General features: G+C 39.7%; 1 protein-coding gene across 1 annotated transcript in view; it reads right to left on the reverse strand.

The window, feature by feature from the left end:
* Nucleotides 1-663: 663 nt before the first annotated feature.
* Nucleotides 664-26,040, reverse strand: part of LOC114660655 (soluble scavenger receptor cysteine-rich domain-containing protein SSC5D-like) — a 38,179-nt gene continuing 12,802 nt past the window's right edge. Inside the window, exons 2-7 of the mRNA XM_028813501.2 lie at nucleotides 18,837-18,872; nucleotides 17,799-18,104; nucleotides 14,735-15,046; nucleotides 9,866-10,156; nucleotides 3,850-3,981; nucleotides 664-825 (exon numbers count right to left, since the gene is read on the reverse strand). Of these exons, the coding sequence (XP_028669334.1) occupies nucleotides 665-825; nucleotides 3,850-3,981; nucleotides 9,866-10,156; nucleotides 14,735-15,046; nucleotides 17,799-18,104; nucleotides 18,837-18,872 (1,238 nt within the window). The 3' untranslated portion in view covers nucleotide 664. The remainder of the gene's footprint in view (nucleotides 826-3,849; nucleotides 3,982-9,865; nucleotides 10,157-14,734; nucleotides 15,047-17,798; nucleotides 18,105-18,836; nucleotides 18,873-26,040) is intronic.

Here is a 26,040-nt window from a genome sequence, read left to right on the forward strand (position 1 = left end):
TTCAGCAGGACAACGACCCTAAGCACACAGCCAAGATATCAAAGGAGTGGCTTCAGGACAACTCTGTGAATGTCCTTGAGTGGCCCAGCCAGATCCCAGACTTAAATCCGATTGAACATCACTGGAGAGATCTTAAAATGGCTGTGCACCGACGCTTCCCATCCAACCTGATGGAGCTTGAGAGGTGCTGCAAAGAGGAATGAGCGAAACTGGCCAAGGATAGGTGTGCCAAGCTTGTGGCATCATATTCAACAAGACTTGAGGCTGTAATTGCTGCCAAAGGTGCATCGACAAAGTATTGAGCAAAGGCTGTGACTACTTATGTACATGGGATTTCTCAGGTTTTTTATTTTTAATAAATTTTCAAAAACCTCAAGTAAACTTTTTTCATGTTGTCATTATGGGGTGTTGTGTGTGGAATTCTCAGGAAAAAATGAATTTAATCCATTTTGGAATAAGGCTGTAACATAACAAAAGGTGGAAAAAGTGATGCACTGTGAATACTTTCCGGATGCACTGCCATTCCTGACTATTTTACTAACATACTAAACAGCTTAATTACTATAGGATAACATGAGATGCATAAAAATAATAAGGCTAAACAATTTATAGTAGAGTGAGAGATCACGATAGTTCAAGTTTTAAAAGTTCCAGTAAAATGTATTTATTGTTGATAATTAACATAAATCGACTCTGAGGAGGTGTTCTGGGCAGGAAAGAAAGCATTAGCATAAACTGGCTCTGAGTCAGAATCAATGTATGTGTTCTCCTTTTCTCCATAGTATTTTGTCACTTTCATTTTCTCAGAATTCTTCAAGTTGATCACTGTAGGAAAACAAATGTATTCAAATATTCTTATTTTCATTACCAGAAATAGCAAATACTGTATATAAATAGCTTTTAAATTTCTACTGTTTATTATTTGGAAGAATCAACATGATACTTGTGTAAATAATGATAAATATTGAAAAATGTAATAAGCAGTCCACTTCAGTGCCTGTGTGTTTTTTTTACTTTGGTTTAAAAATTACTAGTGAAGAATCATAATAATGTATTTAATTAATGTATTTAGGTACAAACAGCTCATAAGAGTATGTAAACGATAATGTCCCTAAGAAGGAAACAAATTTTATATAAATGATTAGAACCAGTGGTGCGGTCTTGTTTAATAATGGAGGCCTTTGATTCTTCAGCATCTTGAATCTGTCACAAATAGTCTCTTGACCCAGTACTGTGCCAACATGTCACTTGAGGATGCTGTATACACTACATGGGTCTTCTCTACATCTTGCAGCTTTTAGACACCTCATTTACAGTACCAATGCCTGGATGTGGATTTTACTTGAGCATTAAAACAATACCAGAGCTTCTCCATAGCAAACATCTCAGTATGGATGTGGACTATGCCACATGTCTCTGGACCTCTGACTTTCTAAGGAACACACATCAGACAGTGAAGATGGTGTATATCAGTCAGGTCCCCTGATGCTGGGCACAGGGTCCTCTCAGGTCCCAATCAGTGCTAGTGGATTTTTATAGAGCTATTTATTGAAAGCATCATCACTCCCTCCATTACATTCTGGTATGGCAGTGCATACTACTTACTCAAAACATAAACTGTAGCATGTTATTCGGACAGCAGAAAAGACCGTAGGACTTGCAGCAGGTGGCTTACACCCTTACCCAGCTGGGACACTTTTAAAGTGGAAGGGAGTATGTGTAGAAGGTATCACTAGGTGACATCCCCCCTGGGTTGCTCCAGCACCATAGATTCCCTACAGGCTATGTTGGGAATAGGAGTTTGATGGCTCATCCCTTTTGGGTTCCAGGAGTGTCACCAGGGGCTACTGCAGGGACTCCTGAGCCATACTTCTTCAAGCTCCCACCTCACCCAGAAGTGCTTCTGGACCACACTATTGGGCCACCAGAAGTATTCCCAGGTACAGCATAAAAGGAGCCAGCTTCAACTGCTCCAGGAGCCGGAGTTGGGAGGGAGAAGATGAAGATTGCTGCAGGAAGGTGGAGATGGAAGAGAGAAAGAGTAAAGCTCTGGTAATTAGGAGACTGCACTATGCAAGAGGTATCTTGTACCCTAATGTTGTAATTTCTGTGCAAGAGGAATGCCAATTAAATTCTTAACAGCACCCACCACAAATTATAATAAGATATGACACCAAAGGAGAGTGAATAGATAGATTTCCTGATAATGGCTTTGACTTCCAAGAAAAAAAAAACAAATCATCATCTCTGGCCTGAGAGGATCTCATGACCACAGTAACAAGCCTGCCACTTCTGGCTTTCAGAATCATAAAAGTGTAGAGAACTTGAGCGTCCAGCACAATTTCAAGCTACATGTTGACTAACAGCATTTACATCTGGTTTATTTTCAGCTGCCAGGTGCAGTTCTTCTGTGCTGTAAAGATACTTGTGGAAGTCTCATAATTTGCTAGATCCTGCTTTTGTTTGTGGCTCTTTTTCTATTGCAGTACCACTAATTCACTCACTCAGAAAGTCTACAGAAAGGAAGACTTGTGGTAAGTAGGCTTTGCCAGCTAGTGTTTCCTTCTTGGGACGAAAATCCTCACTTTATGATCTGATTCAGGGTCCATTGGTGTTACACACACTTTCAATCTCCTAGTGTGAAAAAATTTAAAGTGCATATTCTATTTCCTTTATCCATTATAACATCTTGAGACACAGCAGGACAGTCCAAAAATTCTCTGTCTGCACTCCTCCCTCAACACTTCAGCCATGTCCTACTATTTCCTGTATGGGAAGCACTATTCCCTTATTCAAAAGCTGGGTTGTTCTATCTACTAAATCCTCCTTTTAGTTCCCATGTGTAGTGTACTGGAATCAAGCAATAGTGTGTGGTCTTGTTGGTTGCACATAAAGTCTAAAGTGACAGAAGAAGCATGACGCAAAAACACTTAGAAAAGACTACAGTTCCCTTGAGGACACACTTGTTCATTTGATGAAGATAATAAAGAGGGAGTCAGCTACGTCATCCCTGGTATATGAAAGAGAAACAAGTCACATTGTCTCTGATTAATGGACAGATAACAAGCTAAGCCGTCCATGGTATGAAATTGAAGAAAACATAATGAACTCTGGTTACTAATATAAAAAATGATGTAAACAATGTCCACAATGTTTTAATTAATTAAAATTAGTGTAAATAAATATGATATATCAATTTTGACCCCATTTAATAGGGGTATTGACAGGCATCCTGTGCGAAGGCAGTCTATTCAAACAGCCTATAGTAGAAAGAGAGAGCAACAAGAATATGATCATCTTTCCGCCAAAAAGCTTCCATCAACCTGATCGCCCAGCCAAGACTTTGGGAGCAGGAGAGAAAGTTAAAGATTTTCACATAAAGATACACTAAAAGACACCTTTCCAGTAAAAACACACTACACGGCAATTTACTAGAGAGCTTTGTTTCAATGAAAATGCTACCAAACAGAAAGTAAACACCTTTTTTGTATGAATGCCATGAATTTCATTGGAAGCAAAATGGAATTTATTTTGCAACTTACTAATGAAACGAAATGCAGAGTTTTGCTGTAAATTCAGTTTTTGCACAAAGTGTTTTGCCTCATCACTATTGCACACAAAAAGCCAGCAAACGAAAGATCTGGGCAAAAGACAGTGTCTAATGCCACCTGTGAACAACTCTTAATGTCTTTATATATATAGGATGTACCTATACACCCATAGTGACAAACCTAAAGCCACATAGGATATACCCAGAGTGTGGTGCCCAGGACATTATTAAGTGAGACAGTCAGTTCACAGACATCATGTAAATACACATTCTGAACTCTGCAGTCGTGAGGGGCTTACTTTTTTGATTGGTAAAACTCATGCTTCTTTGACGTCGCTTTTGACATCTTAGGAAAACAAGAAAGATCCCCAGTAGCAGGATGACAGCAACACCAGCAATAGGCAGCAGTACAGATGTTCTTAAAAGTGAATCTGCAAGAGAAACAAAATTTGTGAATGTTCCTTATATATGTGTGTACAACAGCTTTTTTTATAAAATCAGTATATATATATATATATATATATATATATATATATATATATATATATATATATATATATATATATATATATATACACACATAGAAACGCAGTTCTGTGATACAGTTTGCATATTTATAGGTAGAAATCTACAAAGGGACAAAATGAATCACATATCTTAAAATAGTCTTTTATTCCTGAGCATTCGACACATTATCAAATGTCATAATGTCATCATCAAGGAAAATGATTAGACATTCAGGAATCAAAGGCAATATATAGCAAATGAGGTGGGGGGGTAGGTGGGTGTAAGGATGGTGGATTAGTAAGGTGGGGTTCAGAGGGTGTTAGTCTTAAAGTCTTTTTTATTATTTGGATGTTCTTCTTTTTAAGCCTGCTGGGTTCATGTCCAAGTGTCTGTTAATGGCGTTTTCATTTTATAGCCATGATTCGGCCAGCTCTCTGGCACTCTTAGTATTTGCCCTGAATCTTACTTGCACTGTGTCCTGGTTAAACATGTGTCTGGTTGAATTAGTTTGTGCATATATCAGGGACTGTGGGTCCTTTCTTTTGACAGCAGTGTGATGTTCTTGTATATGTGTTGCCGGTGTTTCAGATGTTTGTCCTACATATACAGCTGGCCATGCACTGCATGGTATACTGTATTCTGCATTTTGTGTCTTGGCTGCAGATTTCTTCCTTTTGACATTACAAATAACAGTCCACAGAGTGCTTCCCGGTTTATGCGCTTCTTTAATGCCTGATCTGGGACCTCATGTATAACGGCGTGCGTAGAACTCACACTATAACATGGCGTAAGCACAAAAGCGGGAATGTGCATCCGCACAGAAAAATCCAGATGCAGGAATCTGTGCGTACACAAACTTTCACGTTCTTCCACTACATAAATCCCGATCAGCCTGAAAAGTAACACACGTGCACGCGCCTTCTGTCCTGCCCCAGCTCCTCTCAGAATTATGCCTCTTTGAATATGCAAATCAATATAAATAGCCTTCTGTGAAAAGACAATGGGAAAAGCACGGGGGAAAATATAAGAATTTCAGCGAATACCAAGTGGAGGCAAAGGAAAAATGTACTATTTGTTGGTTTAAACAGTGGTATAATCAACAAAAGAAAGTTGATCGAGTGACATAGTGTCGGAGAAACTCGAAAGCTCAAGTTCACAAAGTCGCACAGCGCCCGAAATAAAAAAGAAATCACATATCAAAGTTGCCGTGAAAAGGCAACTCGCAGCGGACCGTCTGAGTGTCATATGAAAGCTTATTGGGGTACAAAGAAAAAAAATAGGCACACAGTGGGGAAAAAAGCACGAAATGTCAACTTTAATCTCGAAATTTTCACTTTAATCACGCAGTTTATTTTGTCATTAAAGTAGAACATCATAAACTTCATCTTAAAATCGTTTATTTTACTAGTTTCTCAAGTAGCACGTTAAATGCTTTGTTCTGTGTTTGATCTTCTATGTGCTCTATGTGTGTGAATCACTACGTGCTTCCATTCTTTCTCTTTCTCCGACAGGACACAGAATCCATTACATTCGTGATATTACAGCTCTCTAAATAATTAAAATACTGAGATGTATACGTGATATCTTTTTCATGATGACAGGAATGAAAGCATGTTATTAAACATGGGAACACGGCGACGCAGTGATTGTTCATATCTCACGCAAGAGGCTTGCTGAGCCATGTGCGACCTTCAATGAAATAATTTATTACAGAAGTACTGTCTCTTTCAAACGTACTAACCTCCAATTCCTGTCCTTACTTTTCTTTCTCCAAATACCCAATCGCCACACAATCAGCTCTGTAATAGACGTTAAGCCATCTGTAAGCTTAGAACCGCCGATTCTTCAAAACTTTTAAGGAACATTGAAATATCTTCGTAGTACATGTTTAATTATTCTATCCGTCTATCCTTCCAGTGTTCCGTCAGCACCAGCAATAATACAGCGCAAGGCAGGAGCTATCCGTGAACTAGCTATACGCTGCGGCACCGTGTCCTCACATGTTTAATTATTAACAATACAGATTATTTAAATGAAGTTAAAGTTTTATTTCTATACTATAAGCAACATATTTTGTTGCATTTCATCTTAAAAATGATATCGTCATCATACGCGCTTTATAAAGTGGCGCAGGTTGTGCAATATTATAACTGTAGTGCAAGTTTACAGTGGGGTAATTGTACTTATAAGTACAAACAGTTCTACAAGGAGCACTTGATGGACTGATTGAGTGCTTTTATAGTTCTTGGGATGAAACTGTTTCTGAAAAGCGAGGTCCGTACAGGAAAGGATTTGACGCGTTTTGCCGTGGCTGAGGTAGTGTGTGCTTGAAACTGTATACCGATAATTCTCTATCTGATCAGCTGCTGCTGTGATTCCCCACTCAGATACAGTGATGTAAATACTCCGAGTGGTGCAGTGAGAGTAATATGGAAAAAGATGATCCGCTGTGGCAACCCTTAACGGGAGCAGCTGAAAGAAGAAGAAGATGCAGTGAGCGTAACAATGCTAAAGCAGTTATGGTATTTGGAATACTATGGCTATTCCCTGGACCATTATATTGCTACAGGTTAATTACAATCAGATGCATTACACTAATAAACAATATGCAGTTAATTTCAGTGTATTTATAAAGCTGCGTCAGGAATGTGGGTCTAAGAAAGAAAGGTGACCACACAGGAACAGTAGCACTGCTTTGATGCTGGGTGCCGCCAGTCTGCAAAACCGAGCGGAGAAATTGTGTATGCCAGAGTATGAGGTACTGTGGAAATGTGCGTGGCTTTACGCCAAGTTTCGTTTTTATACATCGCGATTTCAGCATGGAAACGTTCGTTCGCAACATTTCTGTGTGTACGCACCGTTTATACATGAGGCCCCTGGAGAGGATGTGTGCTGTAGTTTCTGATACGCCACGGTGACAAGGAAAACTGTACAAGGTAGAATGGCAGATCGGGTTGATGCCAATTGTTTGTTGAGGTCTGGGGTGTCTCCTATATAAGCATTGTTTGATAAATGTTTAAAAGTAGCCATTTGGAACAGATAACCTGTTTCATTCTTTTTAGCTTCCTTTGTATTAGAGTGTGTGCATATCCTTTTGAACATTGTCTTAACACAACTCTGTTTATGGGATAAGGTGTGATTGCTACCAAAGTGTAATATTTTGTCCACATAACATTCTTTGCGACAAACACTTGTAATCAAAGTGGCATTGTTACATCTTTCTTTGGAGATGCCCAGGAAGCTAATGCATACATTCATTTCTCTTTCCGTGGTGAACTGATTTGCAGGGAATATTGAGTTGATGTGGCTGTGGAATTCATTCGGCTGGTCACTTTTTAATATGACAAATCTATCATTGACGTAGCGTAAGGTTAGGTGTGAACTGAGTAAGAGTCACACTTTCAAATCACTGCATAACCAGTTAAGCTAAGAGTCCCGATAATGAAGATTCCATTGGCATGTTTTCTTTCCATCTGTAATATTTCCCATTAAAATGGAAGTGAGTTTTCTGCCAAAGTGATGTTAAAAGCATTATGTCCTTCGTGGTCAGCTTCATTCTACCGTTATTGTAGAGTTGTTATTGAGTTTTGAGAGTAAAGTCTCTGTGGCTAGATGAATTGGAATCATGGCATATAGAGACACAAGATCAAATGAGATCATGATTCCAACATCATTGATGGGTATATTCTTCAGGCGCTGCAATGCCATCTCTGCACTATTAACTGAATAATCTGAATCATACATTAAATGTCTGAGCATTTCAAAAAGTGTTTTGGAAAAGTTATATGTTGGACCACCCATTAGGCTGATTGTAAGTAGTGGTGCCAGAGAACATTTCCTCTATTGTAGTTACATATTGCTCTTTTTCCAGTATGACTGTTTTGCCTCCTTTGTTGGCTGGTGTAATAACAATACTTTTATCATTTCATAGCGATCTTAATGCCTTCCTTTCTTGTTTAGAGATGCATATATTTAAAAATAGAATGTCTGTCTGTATGTTACCAAAACAATCCTACACGCTTTGACCAATCTGGATCAAATTTTGCATAGTTGCATAGGCTACATTGGAACTCACAATACTGACCCTGGGGTTCCCAGTGGGGGTTTTCTTCCCTGTGTGCTAACAGTTTGCACACCAGTGCCACCTGTTGGCTCAGAGAAAATATTACAATCCTGCACCCTGTAACCAATCTGGACCAAATTTTGGACTATGCGGACAAGACAAAGCAGAACATTGTAAAGAGGTTCAAAAGTGTTGGCGCGATAAACATGCAGAGCAGGTTAGAGATTATGAAAGTACTCAAATTCGAAAGTCTCAAAAAAGTGATAGTAAAGATCGCATTAGCGCTAACAAATGGAAATTGTTACTCGATGAAATAAAGGAACAGCGAAAAGAGATCGAATATATGGACATAGGTGATATGACAGAAGTATGTAGATATTGTTTGGCTTTAAACTTTAAGTTGGAGACTTGTAGATCGTCTACTTTGTGTTGCCATCAGGAAAAAGTAGTGTTTCTTCCCAATGAAAAGGCGTGTCCGCAAGAATTAAAAGATTTGCTGTTTGGTGAAAGTGAAATCCACATATGCAAGCAGCAGAGACGTGAAGTGGCTGGCGCATAGCACAGGCTGGCTGGTTGGCGAGCAGGTGGCAAAGCTCCCTAGTACATAAATATGTTCCAAAAAAAAAACTAACTACATACATATAACTCATCCAGCTTAAGTGACTTGCTCAGTGTCACATAGTCAGGTACAGGCAGAAATGAGTGATTTAAAGTCCATCACCTTCGCCACTACACCCCACTGCCAGGAATTTTAAGGCAGTTTTTTATTTTACCATCTTAACAGATTTGTAATCTTAAACTCTAAGCTAGGTGCAATATTTAACATAACAATTATCCAATTCAGGGTCACAAGTCAGCTTATATTGGTCCACAGCAGGACAAAAACAAGAAACCTTTCTTGCACAGGCCACTAGTCAATTCACAGCCCACCTCATATACATCACCACAATGACAAGAAGCGAGTTTAGAATTACATACATGCCTTTAGGAAAAGGGAGAGAAACAGGTACATACTCTAGAAAGGCATTTAGACATGGGGAGTACTCTGAAACTCCATTCAGACAGCAACTAGGTGAGGGATCCACACTCAGAATTCTGGATTCAAGTGGCACCATGGTGTGGCAGATGCCACCGAAACATTTCTCACGAAATGCCTTAGAGTTTCCTTCTAATGGATCCAGTTGTCATTGCACAAGAAATGCAGAAGTTGGACAGCACACCTCTACCTCTGTATATTATCATTTGAATTGCTCTTTGCAAGACAGGGTACAGTTGGGAGTAAAATCTTTACATAGAGAGAATATACATGTTCTTTGCTCTGTTTCATATATGGGATGCTGGTACAGATATGCAGAGGAAACAATCCACAACAAAAAAAACAAAAAAATGTCCAGCATTGTGAGTACAAATATAGCCATTATAGAGTCTCAGTGAGAAGAAGCTGATTGTGGACAACGCAGGAACATTCCTGATGGAGCAAGCATACTGTGCATTACAAGTAAATGAATATACACCCTTACACAGAATCCAACAGGGTCCCGTTTAGAGACACACATGGACATAGCATCATGCCTCTGCCTGGAAAATATGGGGAAATGGACGGATAACAAATTATAATGGTAAACAGACACATAAGGTGCAGACATCCAGACAATTACCTAGCCTAATTATTTTCAGATCTGATAGAAACAACACTAATAATACAGAAAGAATTGTATAGCCGGTGAGGTTGTCATCAGTCTTACATGTGTTTGAGCAGGTTATGGTGACCGTATTTCTGATGTTGCAGGTCTTCTTCATGCACATACTCAGCTTCTCTTCTGTACCGTTGCAATCAGCTGACACAAACAAGGCTGATTTGACTCCCTCTCCAATTTGTACTGATGCTCCTATGCCACATTGCAGCTGCTTACACACCACACAGGCATCATTAATTTCCAAATTTTCATAACAGACTTTATCCCACCTTTTGAAGATCTTGGAATATAATTCCAAACTTCCTGCACAGGAGTTTGGGCCATTGATGAGTCTTACATCTGAAAAAAAGAGATATTGGTCACAATAAAGGCATCCCTTGTGACAATTTGGGGGTCACCTCAGCATTTTGGAAAATCCGAGTTTTAAAAGTGGGTTATTAGATGTTGTTCTTCTGGTTGTGTAGATGAGAACAGTTGCTGTGAGCTATAAAATAGACTTAAATAGAGTATTAGCCTTATTAATAAATAAGGATTGTCCTGCATCTTGAATCATCATTTGAAGGGTCTTAAAAAAGTAAAGAGATAAAAGGCAATGCTCTCACCATGATGGTCAGGAATGAAAAGAAAGTGCTCCTAACCCTAAAGATAAAATTACATAACAGTCTCAAACCTGCTTAATCCAACTAAGGGGCCAGAGCCTAAACTGGCAGAACTGGACAGAAGGCTTGAAAGATCTGGACAGGATACCAGGCTATGGCAAGGCACACTAACACATTTGGAATTGGAAATTAACCAAACATGAATATCTTTGGCCAAAGTGGAGGCAAACCCAGGGAGAACATGCAAATTTAACACAAACAACATCCAAATCTAGGATGCTGGATCTGTGAGGTAAGGTTATGTAGATTACTGAAATTATTACCATATACAGAAGAGTGTTTGCAGCTGTCTTTGAATTTAATTATTGTTACTATAAAACATGTCCTTCATTCCTCATTTTTTTCATCTACCTCTTTAAGATAAGTGGTTTTTGCCAACTTTCCAATAAAAAAAGTTATATGAGCATCCTGCTTATAAAAAAGTATTGTCAGATTAAGGTCCACTCGTGCAGTCAGCAGCTCAGAGAAAGAGGAGCTGAGCCAAACTTTTGTGAACTCTTTATAATAATTGAAAAGTTAGAAAATGTATGAATGACATAACATTTAGTTGCATTCAAGGGACTTAGTGTACCGAATTGTAGCATTTGAAGTCTTTTTACTTAGTTCACCAAAAAGTTAGTTATAACATTTTTATTTATTAAATATTTTTGTAGCAGTGAAGTATATTCAAAAATAACAGTAGTAATAGAATGCAACTACATGTGTAAGTATACTACATTAAACACACACACTTTAACATTATTTTACTATGAAGAGCAAATCTGGAGCAGTGTCAATGAAAATTGAACTGTCCCAACAAAATTCCTTGAAGAATAAGTGTGTCAAATGTCAACAATATTGGTCCACTGGGGGCCAAGTTATTTCTCGTGGACACACAGACAGACAGAGAGATAGACAGGAGGATGACAGTAGGTGATTACACTCATAAAAAATGAATGATGGAACTGTGGTAATGCAGGTCCACAGCTCAAAGGCCAGTTTTAATAGATAATCACCAGTGGTGGGGTAGTGTGGCCGGAGCGCTTCCCGGGCGCATCTATAATTGATGATGAGAGCTGATAATCGCCAAATCTGATCCACGTCCCCACAATATATAGTAGAAACGCGAGGTGGATAGGAGAGTCAAAAAAAAAGGAAAGAACGGCAACAGAGGTTAAGGGAGAAGAAGGCAGCAGGAAAGAGAAAGCTGGTGCGTGAACGAGTGAGAGCAGACTCATTGAAGGTTGAATGCAGCTGGTAGGAGAGCCCTGGAGGAGTGTTTGGCCAACTCTCGGGTTAGGCGGATTGAAGCGGACGCTCCAGCTGAGCAGTTTTGAAAAGTTGGAGTGACCGGCAGAGGAGTTGACTGGCCATTGAAGGAAGCGGCAGTCGAGGAGGCTTTGGGTCTGTTGAGCCCCAGCATGAGCGCCCTGGCCACTGGGCAGGGAACCTAAGTCTCGGTCCGGCTGGAACCTTACGTAGCTGGGAATCGGAAGGCTACAGGACCAGAATAAGAGGGAGCTGCTGGTAGGATGACTCCCCTGTTGCGGGGACTGTATGGGAGAAGCAGGAGAGCCGCCAGTAGAAAGAAGAAAGCACCGGAGTTTTAAGACAAGACTGCTTCCAGCCATTATCATTTTAACCTCCACGGATTCACCTCTGTTTTAATGGATTATTTATTTAAAGATTTGTGATGCACTGCACTTATTTATTTAGACACTGTTTTTGGTTTTGTTTGTAAATAAAAGCACTCTGCACTTTTTGCACCATCCCCTTGCTTCGTTGTTGATTCCCATTCCCAATGTCATTTTTTAAAATTTATTTTCATTTTCAAGTAATTGAAAAATATTTGCAACTTTTTCTGATATCTTTGCTGGTGCCACCATTTTGTGGTGGAATTGCTGCTACGTTACTGAGAGATTTGATCTGGTAATGTGCAATTCCCATTCACCGCCATGACGGCATAAAAGGTCAGCCTAAGGCTTTTTGGGTTATGTCACATTGGTAATGATGGTAAAAATTGTAACTGGGGTTTGTTTCAGGATTTCTGGTATAAAGATTTTTCCAAACTGAACTTCGATTACGATGAAGGTTTTGCTTTTCAGTTTGGCAGAAGAGCAATTTGAATTTACGGTTACAATCTTGGCTTATTATTTGACTCACACTTTTTTTCTAGTCCCTTTAGCATTCCATCTGCTCTGCAGAACAACACTAGGTGGAATGGCAGATAATCTAGAATGGATCAGTACGGAGGGAAGTGGACCCTATATAGTCTTGAGAAGATTTGCAGCAGATGAAATGTAATGTTATGTGTTGCACTGGACCTATTACTTTGTACGTACAGACAGTGTAAAGAAGGCTATCAGCATGCTAGATTATATACCACAACGTGTGGAGGACAAGTCAAAGGAGTTTATATTTCAGTTATGGGTCTCATTTAAGGTACTGCATTCAGTTTTGGTCGTCCAGCTGTAAAAGGACATAGCAGTATTAGAAAAAGTCAAGAGATGAGGGACTGCAAGTTATGAGTTATGAGGAAAAACTGCTGAACCTTTTCAGTTTACACAAACAGAGATTAAGAAGAGACATGATTAAAGGTGTTAAAATTATGAGATTAATACAGGGGGTCCCATCTGTTACCTTGAAATGAGTTATTCAACAATAAAAAAAGTGACACAGATGGAAGCTTTTTAAGGATAATTTTTCAACAAATATAACAAGTTTTTTTCACATAGAGAAACAGACATGTGGAAAAAATTTAAATGAAGTGTGGTAGAGAGAGCCTTTTGAGAACATCAAAATCTGAATTCATGTTCTTTTGGAAAGATTAGAGGGGTCGAATTGTCGACATTTGCTAAGACAAATGGCCTGTTCTTGTCAAAATTGTCCTAATACATTTTTGCCTTTTTTGAATGATCTTTGCATAATTGAGTAAATAGCATGTAAAGCAGCATATACTTAATCTTATTATTTTGAGGTTCATGGTTCTCCTTTCTGATCTACAAGTCCATCAATAAAAGCAGCTCAGGTATTCAAAAGGGATGGAAGGTAGACAGGAAGCTGCTCCGAGTAGTCTGGTTATTTAAACGTGTAAGAAGAACAACTACAGGTATTGGAATACAGTCTGGGAGGGTTTTCGTAAGAGTTCATTGCCCCATTCATTCATTTTTCTTTGTAGGTTTTTTGAGTCAAAGGTTTATTGGCATGGAGGAATAGAAGCAAAGTAGAGAAAGATGGCTATTGAGAGGTAATACATTAGTACTGGGAGATGGGAAAATGGGGGAGCCCCCCCACTTAACAGATAAGTTAAAAGCCTGTACATCTAGACCCAGTATGGTAGAATAATTAATTTGCTCTTTGTCATTTTAACTTTGTACGATGTGTTCACTCATTCATAAAGTATGTAAAGGTCCCCAGCTAACTTAGCATTGAGTTCTTCCTCATGCCTGTGGCTCCCCTCTTCTGTTTTACTTGGTTTTGTTACTTCCATTGACATTGTTAGGGGGGTAAGAGCTTGAGCGGCTTAAGCCCATGATCCCAATTGTCCAGCCCCTGATTTTTGAGTAGACCTCCTAATTCAACCAACTCCCACCCCCTGCAACATGTACATGTCATGCAGAAACCCACAGGGTACCTCCTACTCTTCGATCTGATGACCGACCCGGGGTGGGTTGTGATGGCTAAACCCATGATATTTACCTCAGCTAATGACGCACCTAGTTCTTGACATTTTGACATTTTGGCTACTAGAACTTTTGTATTTCTGGACCTTTAAGTATTGTTTGGCTTTTTTGTATTTTTGGCCTTTTGTGTTTCTTGGCCTATTTTATATTTTTGGCCTTTGGTATTGTTTGGCCTTTACTTTATTAGCTTTGGTATTTTTGCTTTTATAATTGTTTGGCCTTTAAGAATTATTTGGTTAATTTTGTATTTTGCCCTTAATAATTGCTTGACCTTTTCCTAACTTTGTACTTTGTTTTCACCCGTTCTTCATCACTTCTGAGTGTTTTGTTTTTGAATAAAAATGTTTATTTTTGAAACTGTGTGATCCATCAGCTTTAATTGCTGGATATTCTAGAAGGTGCTCATTCTTACCAGAATAAGGGAACAACGTTTTAGCCCCTACACACCACAAGGCCATAATGACAAAGAAGCAGATAAAGATCAACTTGGCACAATAGTGAAAAAACTGACCATATTGATCTTGTGATCAACCATATAGTAAAACATTAGTCCCCATATACAAGAAAGTTAAGTTTGTACAAATAAAAAAACAGACCTGAGCATATGACCCCGGCTGCATTCCCTGTATAATTGCTTTCCATGGTTTCCTTGCAACTCTTTAGCTCCGTTGCATTTTCCCCACATTCCAAAGAAACCCATGTTGGATTGTCACCATTCCCAAAATCAACATTCCATGAAGGTTCGGTCCACAAAGCCTCCCCACAATGAATTTCGCCACAGACAGCATTGGCCGCATTCCTGTTCCAGCCTTTCTGGCTTACTGTTCTCCACTGTTGGACGCCTTTATTGATTTCCACTCTTCCAGAGCAGCAGCTGTATCCATTCACCAGTCTGAGACTCTGCTTTTCTGAGAAGGGGAATGCAAGAGAGATGAGAAGGTATGATTAAAATGCAATGTATACACCTTAATATTTGAAACAAAGAATTGCATAAACTTGGTTCAAAACTGTACAGTACACATTACAAAACTGCATGGCTCAATAAAATCCAAGCAAAATAATATCTAAATGTGAAAATGACCTCACAGAAAATACTTGGCCAACATTTATTGGGATGAAAATGTAGAAATCTGTGTGTAATGGGGAATCACCTAGCATGCTGGTGCCCAGCATATTACTGTCCAAAACAGACCTGCTGGTGACACAAAGCAATACACAATTCTTGATCTAGCCCTACCAAGGGTTGAAGAGGTGGTTGTGGAGAAGTCTCCATCTTTCCATTTTCTAAATATGCTTTTTTCTCCACTTACAGTACCAAGTCTGAGCTTATAAGCATTGGCTGCAGGGCACATTCACTGACACATCCATAGCCAACAACAGATGACTATTAACCCATCTTGAAAATGTTTGGTAGTGGAGACAGAATGTGCAAACTCCAAATACACAACAGTTTGGCTGGGAATCTGGGGCTTAGAGCTGTAAGTCACCGCATCGCCCTGCTGAAGAAGAAGCAATTGCACAATGCTATACAGTAAGTGACAGTGAAAACATTTTGAACCCAAAAGACTGGTTTCAGTTGAGGCTTCAGTGTGAAGACCACCTTTGTGTCCAGGCTGCCACTACCGTTCAATGCAGTTCTGTTTTTTTAGATTGTATTCTGAAATAAAATTCATCTAGAATCATAGCTGTACTGGTAAGGTCAGTTAAGTAACTGGTATGTAATGAGAAGAAGCTCTGGTTCACAATACATAGGGAAAGGCAAGAACTGGATATCAAAACTTGAGTTCATTCCAAATCGATGGGAACAGCTAACGTAAAAGCAGGTGGAAATGAAAAAAACAAGAAGCCACATACCATTCAGTTATTGACAGGCACATGGATTAAAAGTGTGTGAGAAAGGTTTTAAAAAGCCTATTCTAACTGTTCACAAACTGCAGTACACACACCCAAAGAGGTAGGCCAAGATCTCATTTGAGTTACATGAAAAACTATTTATGGTCCCTTCTGCCATTTATTGTGTTTCCAGACTCACAAAACTCCTGTGTCCTGGTTTGGCCTAAACAATACCAGTTAGTCCTTACACACTTAAAGTAAGCCTGCCCTCAAATTTGATTATCAGGCTTGTGGCCTGCACACCAATAAGAGGCCAAAGTTTGTAAATCTCAAAAGGGAGAGGGGAACAGTAAGAATACCTGTTCCAAAGAGCAAAGCAGAGTTTTAATAATCATAAGATTCTCCAAAGGATTGTTCAAAAGAGGATAAAAAAACATGCAATGATTTCAAAAGTAGTTTGTAAATTACTAAATTGCCCTTGAACATGTTTTAGCTTTGTCCTGTCTACTGCTATTCTCACTAGCTTACAGTAAGCTAAAAAGAGCCTCCAAGAAGACATTAGTATTGGGATCCCTGGTCTTTTTTTTTTGGACTTTGTCTTGTTTGTTCCTGTTAATCTATCCTTCTCGTCATCTTCTTTTTTTTCCTTGTTAGCATTTTGGCTCCTGCTGCTTGCAGGTTCAAAACATCCCCCCTTGTCACTCTTTCATATGAAGATATGGTCTGGGTTCTGCCTACGACCACTGTCTCCATGCTTGTCTTATTTCTGACTTATGCAAGTCATATTTTAATTGGATCCCTGGGAGTGTCCAATTCATAGCATGAAGTGTTATAATTACATTAAACTTAGTGGCATTACCTAATAAATCAGTCTTGTGAACTATAAGGGCAGGCAGGAAAGAACATTGTTAAATGTTCATGTATGGCTCTACAAAACTTGTAGACAGGGCTTACTAGTTTCAGGAGGACTTTTTGGTTCTCTTATTTTTTGGACATTTTTTGCCTTTAAAGTGATTAGGAAGTACTTCATTTCTAGTGCACACTTGGGATTTATGTCTGTTATTTCTGTCTGGAAGATTTTAGAAAACCTTGTCCTAATGCATTTAAAGTTTGGCATTATTGAATGAGACTGCAATAGACTGGCAACTCAACTATGGTTGATTTTTCACTTGCACAGTATGTGTAAAATGGGCTCACAAACCTGAACTGGACGAATTAGGTTTGAGAAAATAGGAATGCGTTAATTACTTGATGGAACAATTTCATTTTACTGTATATGGAATTAAAACATAATTTGTTACTTATTGCTTTCAGTTATAACTTTTAATGTTGAGTAAACTCTGATGTTTACTTACTAAAGTCACTAAGCTGCTGCTTATTTGGATCATTTCCCCAAAGTCTGTGGCCCCTGTGTTGGGTTACCTTGTATTATTATGATGAAAGTTCTGATTTCCTAAAGCAAGGTGTGATGGTCATAACAATGAATCAGAGCAGTCCTAACCCTTCAGAACTTGACAGAAGGAAAGACTTAGTGTCTGAGTATTGTATTGCTGACATACTAAATGGCTATAATGGTGAAATTGTTCTCACTTGCACATTTGCAGGTTATACAACTGAGTATGAAGAACTTGTGTCTGTGCCCATCTATAGTTACGATATGCTTGTGCCTAAGACTGCGTGTTGTAGACATGTTTCTAAAAGTCAGTACATCTGTTTTCTTACAACATTTGCCTGCCAGGAGCTGTGCTTTATACCTGGGCCAAACACACATCTCACATGTCCATTGACTTCATTTCCAACTCCTACCTCAGATCTTGTTGACCCTACCTTGGCAAGAAATGATGACCTCAGAGCTGCTACAATTGGTGACTTGCATGCCAAAGTTGCCACAGTTTAGCAGCGAGTTCTCATTGCCAGTGCAGGACACACCACCCTGGGTGTGCTCAATCATCTCTTGTTTAGTCGGTTTCACAGTATTGAAATATGAACCACAGTTGAGTTCTTTGCAGACCACCTTTGAGTTGGCAGGAGTCCAACTACTGCTGCATATGGATCTCCACATCCCATTCTGGTAGACCTCCACTGTGCCAGAACAGCAACTATCCCCTCTCACCAGTCGGACATGGGAACCACCTAAGATGAAGGGCAAGAGCAGAGTTTAGGGAAATGGAACAGAGGATGCAATATTGAAATTTGAAACACTTGTGGATGTTCAATCATGAGGTAAGGCACGGCCATTATCATCGTTTAGTCTGCGGCTTCACTTGGCAAAATCTATGCCTGTGGCTTGAAGATTTTTAAATGAGGGTCAGATATCTAAAAATGTTCTATTCATTAGTTGTTTGGTGAAGTTTGAATGGTTTTGGAAACGTTAGAGTTCAAGACAAAATTGAACTTCAAATATCAATTAAAATAGAGTGGTGACTGAGGTTGACCAAATGTCTATGGAACATGAAGACCTTGTCCTAAAAAGTTTCATGACATCCTTAATAGTCCTGCATAACCTTGGTACAATAAATTCTCTTGTAACTGAATGAGAAGCAATACGATCCTTTAATGGAAAATTAGAAAATCCAGAGGTCATTTGTAACTGGAGTAATGAGAAATTTAACAGATTTACTACAGTATATCTAAATGAATAGATTATTATATTACATGTTTTATATATATATACAGTACTGTATAAGATATTTTTTTCTATAGCTCATTGTTTGTTTTATTATTTGCTGTTGTGTTCATGAATTTTCCAAAGTGAGATTGAGAAGTTTACCTTGACCTTATAACTTTATGGTATTTTTACTTCATTGTTGCATTTCACAATGTGACAAGATTAACTACATTGATTTGAAGAAATTGAAAGCATACCCACTTCAACAATGTTCTTCCATCTGAAAAATGAACCTGAAAGAGTAAAGATAATGTGGTTAAAGCAGAAAAAACAAATTGAAATGTTACAATTGGTTTAGCAGTTTACAAGTCAGTGACAACACTGAGCATCAGAAATGCGAGATAATGCAGTGCTAGGTGCAAGCATCACGCAAAGGTCAAGGATTGCTTGCTGAGAATCCATCAGATCTGCATGACCTAAAGGCAAATACAGAGGCAGAGCTGAGTGTGCTCATATACAGAAGGGGCACAGAACTGCCAAGGTTTTTATGAAGACTAGGGGGCTCCGCCCACTGCTCGCTTCGCTCGCTCACCCACATGTTTGGTTTACCGGATATACAATACAATTTATTTTTTGTATAGCCCAAAATCACACAAGAAGTGCCAAAATGGGCTTTAACAGGCCCTGCCTCTTGACAGCTCCCCAGCCTTGACCCTCTAAGAAGACCAGAAAAAACTCCCAAAAAAAAACCTTGTAGGGAAAAAATGGAAGAAACCTAGGGAAAGGCAGTTCAAAGAGAGACCCCTTATCAGGTAGGTTGGGCATGCAGTGGGTGTCAAAAAGAAGGGGGTCAATACAATACAGTACAATACATAGAATAGAATAAATCCTCAATACAGTATAAAAATAAAAATTCTAGAAGTACTGAGTAGAATTTCACATTAGATGATATCACATAATATGATTTGGATTTGTTTTAAGTCCTGGAGACCTGTCGCGCTGCCCTTCGACCTTTTTAAAGCCTGTACAGTCGCTGTCCTTTTTGCTACGGCCATGGGACAATCTCTTGGCACCAAGTCTCATGATTACGGTCCCCGCGAGATGCACCGTGGCAAGTCTCCTTGGTCTCGGGGGTCTTTAAAATGTCTTTCGAGATGATTGAGTATCGTAGCCTTGCATTTGCTTTCCATTCCAGGATTCTCTTTTATATATAGAGAGATATTGTAACAGGACAAGATATCACTGGAATTATTATCCATCTAGCATCAGACCTGCTTAAGGCAGTTCAAGGTCACAGAAGGAAGAAGTGTGAGACAGTCTTCCATGCCACTGAGCTGTCTTATTTTAATGACTTCTTCCTAAAGTACTGCTGCTCTTTTAAGTTTGCTCCATTATGTCAGTTTGCTAAAAATATATGAAATTTGACCAAACAAGAGATGACCACTCAGTCCATCATGCTCTTTTGTTTAGTTAATAGCTAAGCTTTCCCAAAATCTCTTTCAGATAATTTTTAAAGGTTGACAAGGTTTCTACTACTGGTTCAGAAGTTTGTTCCTGATTCCCACAACTCTTTCTGTTAGGGAGTGCTTTCTGGTTTCAGTCCTAAATAGCTCATGGAATTATAATTATAAGCAGACACTCATTTGAAGATCTAAGGTTACGATTTGGAGTGTAAGGTGAAAGGCATTCTGAAATATAGGATGGAGTGAGATTATGTAAGGCTTTGTAAACCATAAGCAATATTTTAAATACAATTCTAAATGGTAAAGGTAGCCAGTGTAGTGACATCAAAACTGGAGAGGTGTGCTTCTTTTCCTAGTGTCACATACGTGCGATTAGGAGGCAGTCAAAAAGCCTAAAGGTGAGTGAAATATCGTGATATGAAGGATTGTCACGTGGTACTTACCTGAATCTCTTCTCTCAACACAAAAAAACTGAGGAAAAATAATTGCCTCTACTTCCGGGTTCCAAAATGGCCGCCATGATGTCACTTCCGGTGACTCAATATGACATCACACTGTTTTAAACTCTCCTGATTTTTCTTTCCCTTTCATACTCCAGACCGACGCATCAGACACAGGATTAGGAGCCATGTTGAGACAATGCGTCGATGGTGCTGAACACCCCATTATGTACCTCAGCCGGAAACTAGTGGACAGAGAGACCAGGTATGCCGTGGTGGAACGAGAGGCATTGGCGATTAAATGGGCTATCATGCAGTTAAGGTACTACCTATTGGGTTGGGAATTTACTCTGGTGACGGATCAGGCTGCTGTACAATGGATGTCCCTTCACCGGGAGTCTAATCCCCGTGTCACTAGGTGGTTTTTGGACCTTCAACCTTATCGTTTTAGTGTTGTTTCTCATAAAGGTTCCTTGCAGGCCAACGTGGATGATCTCTCCCGTGCCCATGACCTCTCGGTGCAGGTCACCCGACCCAGTGGGTCTGGGCTGTGGGGGGGGGCTCATGTCACACACATGCAATTAGGAGGCAGTCAAAAAGCCTGAAGGTGAGTGAAATATCGCAAGATGAAGGATTGTCACGTGGTACTTACCTGAATCTCTTCTCTCAACAGAAAAACCGAGGAAAAATGATTGCCTCTACTTCCGGGCTCCAAAATGAATGCCATGATGTCACTTCCGGCAACTCGATATGACATCACATTCGGCCATCATGACTGACTTCACTTCCGGTTCCACCAAAATGACACTGTTTCCGATTCCTGCATTCAGCGTCACTTCCTGCCAACCATTTCCTATTTCCATAATTAATTTCTGTATTTAAACGCCATTTTGTGCCATAAACTTTGTCAGATGTTACCTAACAGTACTTTTGATCATTTATTTCGCATTTTTTGCTTTATTTGTCCGTAGGACAATATACGGGGACGGTCCCCAAAACTTTATATTTGTCTTTTTAGGGTAGTCCTGAGAGGAGTGCATCATAGTAATCTAGTTGACTAAAAACAAAAGCATAAACTAATTTCTCAGCATCTTGCAAAGTTATAAGAGATCTAACTTTTGCTATATTTCCTGAGTGAAAAAATGCTGTCCTAGTAATCTGATTAATATGTGATTTAAAATTCAGGTCAGAGTCAATAATTACCCCTAAATTCTTCACCTCTGTGTGACGATGCGGGTTCCGCTCCATGCTCCCATCTTCCTTCTGGGAGAGTCTTGAACCCGATACCGTCAGTAATGTCACCGATGAGCTGGACAGTGAGGAACAACAATGAAGCAAAGGGGATGGTGCAAAAAGTGCAAAGTGCTTTTATTAAAAACAACAAAAATCAAAGTGTCCAAATTAAATAGTGCAGTGCTTCAAAGTTAATAAATAAATAATCCAATAAAAACGAGTGAACAGTGGAGGTTCAAACACGATAGAAAAAATCCTTTAAAAACAACGAGGTTAAAACAATGGCTGGAAGCAGTCTTTTTAAAATCAGCCCAGTGCATTCCTAATGGTGACTCCCCTGCTTATCCTGTCCAGGCTACGCACCACGGGAGCCACCCTACATGCACCTGACCTTCTTACTGCCGTCATCTGCTGGTCTGTTCACCATTCCAATCCCTGGCTCCGGTAGGCTTCACCAGACTGCAACTTGGGCTCCCCAGCAACCAGGACACTCACGCTGGGGGTGTTCATTTTGCAAGTCCCGACTCCAGCTGCCTTCTCAGCCTTATGCGGTGAGTCATCCTCCTTCTGGTCACTCCCGCTACTTAATAATGCTTAGCGGAAGCAACCACTACCGCCTGCTCCCAGGGTGCCGGCCAAACACCCAGGCTCACTGATCAGTTGCACCTTTGCTCGTTCATGCACTGGCTTTCTTCTCCCTGCTTCCTTCTCCATTAACCCCTCTTCACATTCTTTTTTTCTTTCCTTCCTCTCCTGGCCGCCTCGCACTTCTATTATTTATCACAGGGACATGGATCAGGTGTGGCAATTAGCAGCTCCTGGCATCAATTACGGATTCAGACAACTCCTCACGTGTGCACTTAAGTGAGGACCGCCCGCATCACGAATTCATCCGGGAACCACTCCCACCACACTTCCATGCCCCCTCTCTAAGCCGCGAAGGTGGCGATTATTCATTTAAAAAGTGACCTTTTTGACTTGAGCTGTGGACCCGCTACACCCCCCCCCCCCCCCCCCGTAAGCCCCAGTTGCACGGGAAGGCTCCATGATACTGCCAACCCTGTGCAACTGCCGGCCCAGGTCCACAGCACGGCCACGCTACCAAGCCCTCCCTTGTTAACACAGGACATTAAAAGAATAAGAACCTTTAAAAGACAATAAAAGCAATCAAATAAATAAATGTCCATTAAAAAGCTCTGTCCTTTAAAATGTCCTCCTCCGGCTTGGGTCTGTGGGTTCTTAAAGTCTGGCACCTATCCCACTTGCTGCTCTGTGTCCTGCTCTTCAGTCCCCTACACCACACTCTGTCTTGACTTTCAATCCTCATGGATCAAGTTTATTTCTAATATCCTGATTATATCCATTTTTGCCAATTACTAAAATTTCTTTTTTCTTTTTATTTAGTTTGAGAAAATTATTACTCATTCACTCAGAAACACAAGTAAGACATTGTGTCAGTGAACCAAGAGAGTCGGGGTCATCAGGCACTACTGATAAATACAGTTGTGTGTCATCAGCATAGCTGTGGTAGCTCACGTTATGCCTTGAGATAATCTGACCTAACGGAAGCATGTAGATCGAAAAGAGCAGGGGACCCAGGATAGAGCCTTGTGGAACACCATATAGAATATCATGTGTCTTTGAAGTATAATTACCACAACTAACAAAGAATTCTCTACCTGCCAAGTAAGATTCAAACCAATTTAAGACACTGCCAGAGAGTCCCACCCATTGACTAAGGCAATTTCTAAGAATATTGTGATCAATGGTATCAAATGCAGCACTCAGATCTAAGAGGATGAGAACAGATAAACGGCCTCTGTCTGCATTTACCCGCAAGTCATTTACTACTTTAACGAGTGCAGTTTCTGTACTGTGATTTGTTCTAAAACCTGACTGAAACTTATCAAGAATAGCGTGTTTATTGAGGTGGTCATTTAGCTGCATAATGACTACCTTCTGTAGGATTTTACTTAAGATAGACAGGTTAGAAATAAATCTATAATTTTCAAAACGCAGAGGAGTTGAGATTATTTTTCTTGAGCAGGGGTTTAACTACAGCAGTCTTAAGACAGTCTGGGAAGACCCCCGTATCTAATGATGAATTTACTATGTCAAGAATCCTATCAATTAGCACGTCGGATACTTCTTTGAAAAAAGTTGTTGGTATTCAGGAAGGGGATTCAGTACCCTGATCTGGTGGAGAGGTTTATTTTGCTTTCATGAGAACTATCAAGTATTCAGATTAGACCAAATAGACCTTAGCAATTCACAGTTAGTCTTGGAATGTGGAAAGTCACTTCACTTGGGGTGCTGATGCTTGTGGGCAAAAAAGCACAATAAATTTTAAACTATTGACTACTGGTGGTCTTTCTCCTACAGTGTTCCTGTGAGAAGAACTTTGGACTGGTCACTTCAGGGCAAACTTTAAAGTTTAAACAGGAAAACGTTGATTTTTTTTTAGGTGAATGTGCCTATTAAGTGTTCAGAGTATTTGAAAAGCGGTGGGTAGTGTCTAGCACCTGGCCTAGGGGACACTCCAGGTTTGCATCTATCTGTCTCCCTTGCATAGGGATGAGTGATTCTTATCCTGTAGTTCACATCTGTAACCCTACTTAACTCTTCAAACCCCTAAATTGAACTTCTGAGGCCAGAAACAATGCCTGAATCTAGGCCAAATTGATGTTAAAAAGTTTAATCTTCTTTCTTTCATTTTCTTTAATTTTCTTTATTAGGGCAAAATGATGAAATAGTTATAATATCAAATACAATAATGTATTTCTTGTTTAATGTATAACCTCTACAATACAACTAAAGTATAAGTTATCAATAAAAATAAAGGACTTTTGCAATAAACAATTTATGCCCTTCTCTTATTATTTTTTTAAAATGGAATACCTAAGTCAATCCTTCAAGCTTTTTGTAAGCCAATGTGATGCAGCATGTCAGGGGTCTGTGGGATGCAAGGTTTTAAAGATTGAGTGGGTCAGGCTTTGTGGGAGTAGATGCACGCTCACAGAAAGCCATGCGGCCCCAGAGTGATTAATTCACATGGGAGCACAGTCAGCACAACCATTCCTCATTAATGGGAGAAGAGAAAACTGAAGAGAGAGAAACTGCAGAACAGGGTTGGTGCCAGGTGTGGTGGTTGGGTGGCCTCGAGATGGAGCAAGAGGAAGGGTGCTCCAGGGGCAGGTCGCTTCTGTTGACCGATAGTTGGAGCAGGGATGATGGAGCCAGGCTCCGAAAGTCCCAGTGCTGACCAGGCTGGGACAAAAGCTGGAGAGAGGAGCACATTGATTTATTTATTGATTTTAATGTCACGATTACTTTGTTTTAATGCAGGATTATATATTGAAGATATTTGCCTGCACTTTTTGTACCCTCCTGACTCTGTTTGAATTGCTATTAATAAACACACTATGCATTTTTGCACCATACTTGTTGTTTGTGTTCTCATTGTTCTAGTCCATCTTGATTCATGACTATCAATGTCATAGGAGATTGAAGTTGTTAAGGCCGGGGGCAGCCGTTGCATCACTCTGAAATTTTGCATAAATGTGTTAAAACCCTGTTTTCTGATTCTAACAACCATTAGCCTTAAAGAGCCATTCTTCTCTGGGTAATTTTGCAGTCACCTTCAGTACTTTGCTTTTTCCTTATCTGTAAGTTATACATATAACATTAAAATTACAAGTACTTTTAAAATTACATTTCCTTGCTTGATATTCTAAGCTAATTACTTTGAAAAGTGCAGTATTTATTATTTAGTTAAATATTTTGGTGGAGACAACTTTAGTTATGAAATGTGTAAGATGAAAAGGTCACTTAAATTTGAATTTATCATTGTGGTTTTGCAAACTTTGCCAAGACCAGCCATAGAAGGCTTTCTCAGTTTTTTAGCTCATTTCTCCTCCATCGTGTCTAAATTGTCTAACTGAACTTTGTTTTTTAGACTTTGTCTGTCGCCAGTCCATTTCTGACCCAAATCAGTTCTTTTGCTAGTGAGCCGAAGTTGTTTGTTTTCTACACAAATCTGCTGCCTCAGTCTCAGAACTGCCTGTGCTCTCTGTGTTACGTATGGGTTTTTCTTTCACATCCCAAACAAATTAAGTATTAAGTTGATTAAGCTGGCCCTGTGTGAATGAAAATGCCCTGCAATGACTGGCACCATGCATGAACTTGGTTCTCTTCAGAATGGGCACTGGTTCCTTGCTGCCCTGCACTAGAGAAAAGAGGTAAAGAATGGATAGATGAACGGATGAAAATGTATGCTGCATTTAACAGGTAACACAGACTCTGTAGTCCTATAGAGAAGATTTCAA

This window comes from Erpetoichthys calabaricus, chromosome 11 (assembly GCF_900747795.2).
Source record: "Erpetoichthys calabaricus chromosome 11, fErpCal1.3, whole genome shotgun sequence".
Lineage (NCBI taxonomy): Eukaryota > Metazoa > Chordata > Cladistia > Polypteriformes > Polypteridae > Erpetoichthys > Erpetoichthys calabaricus.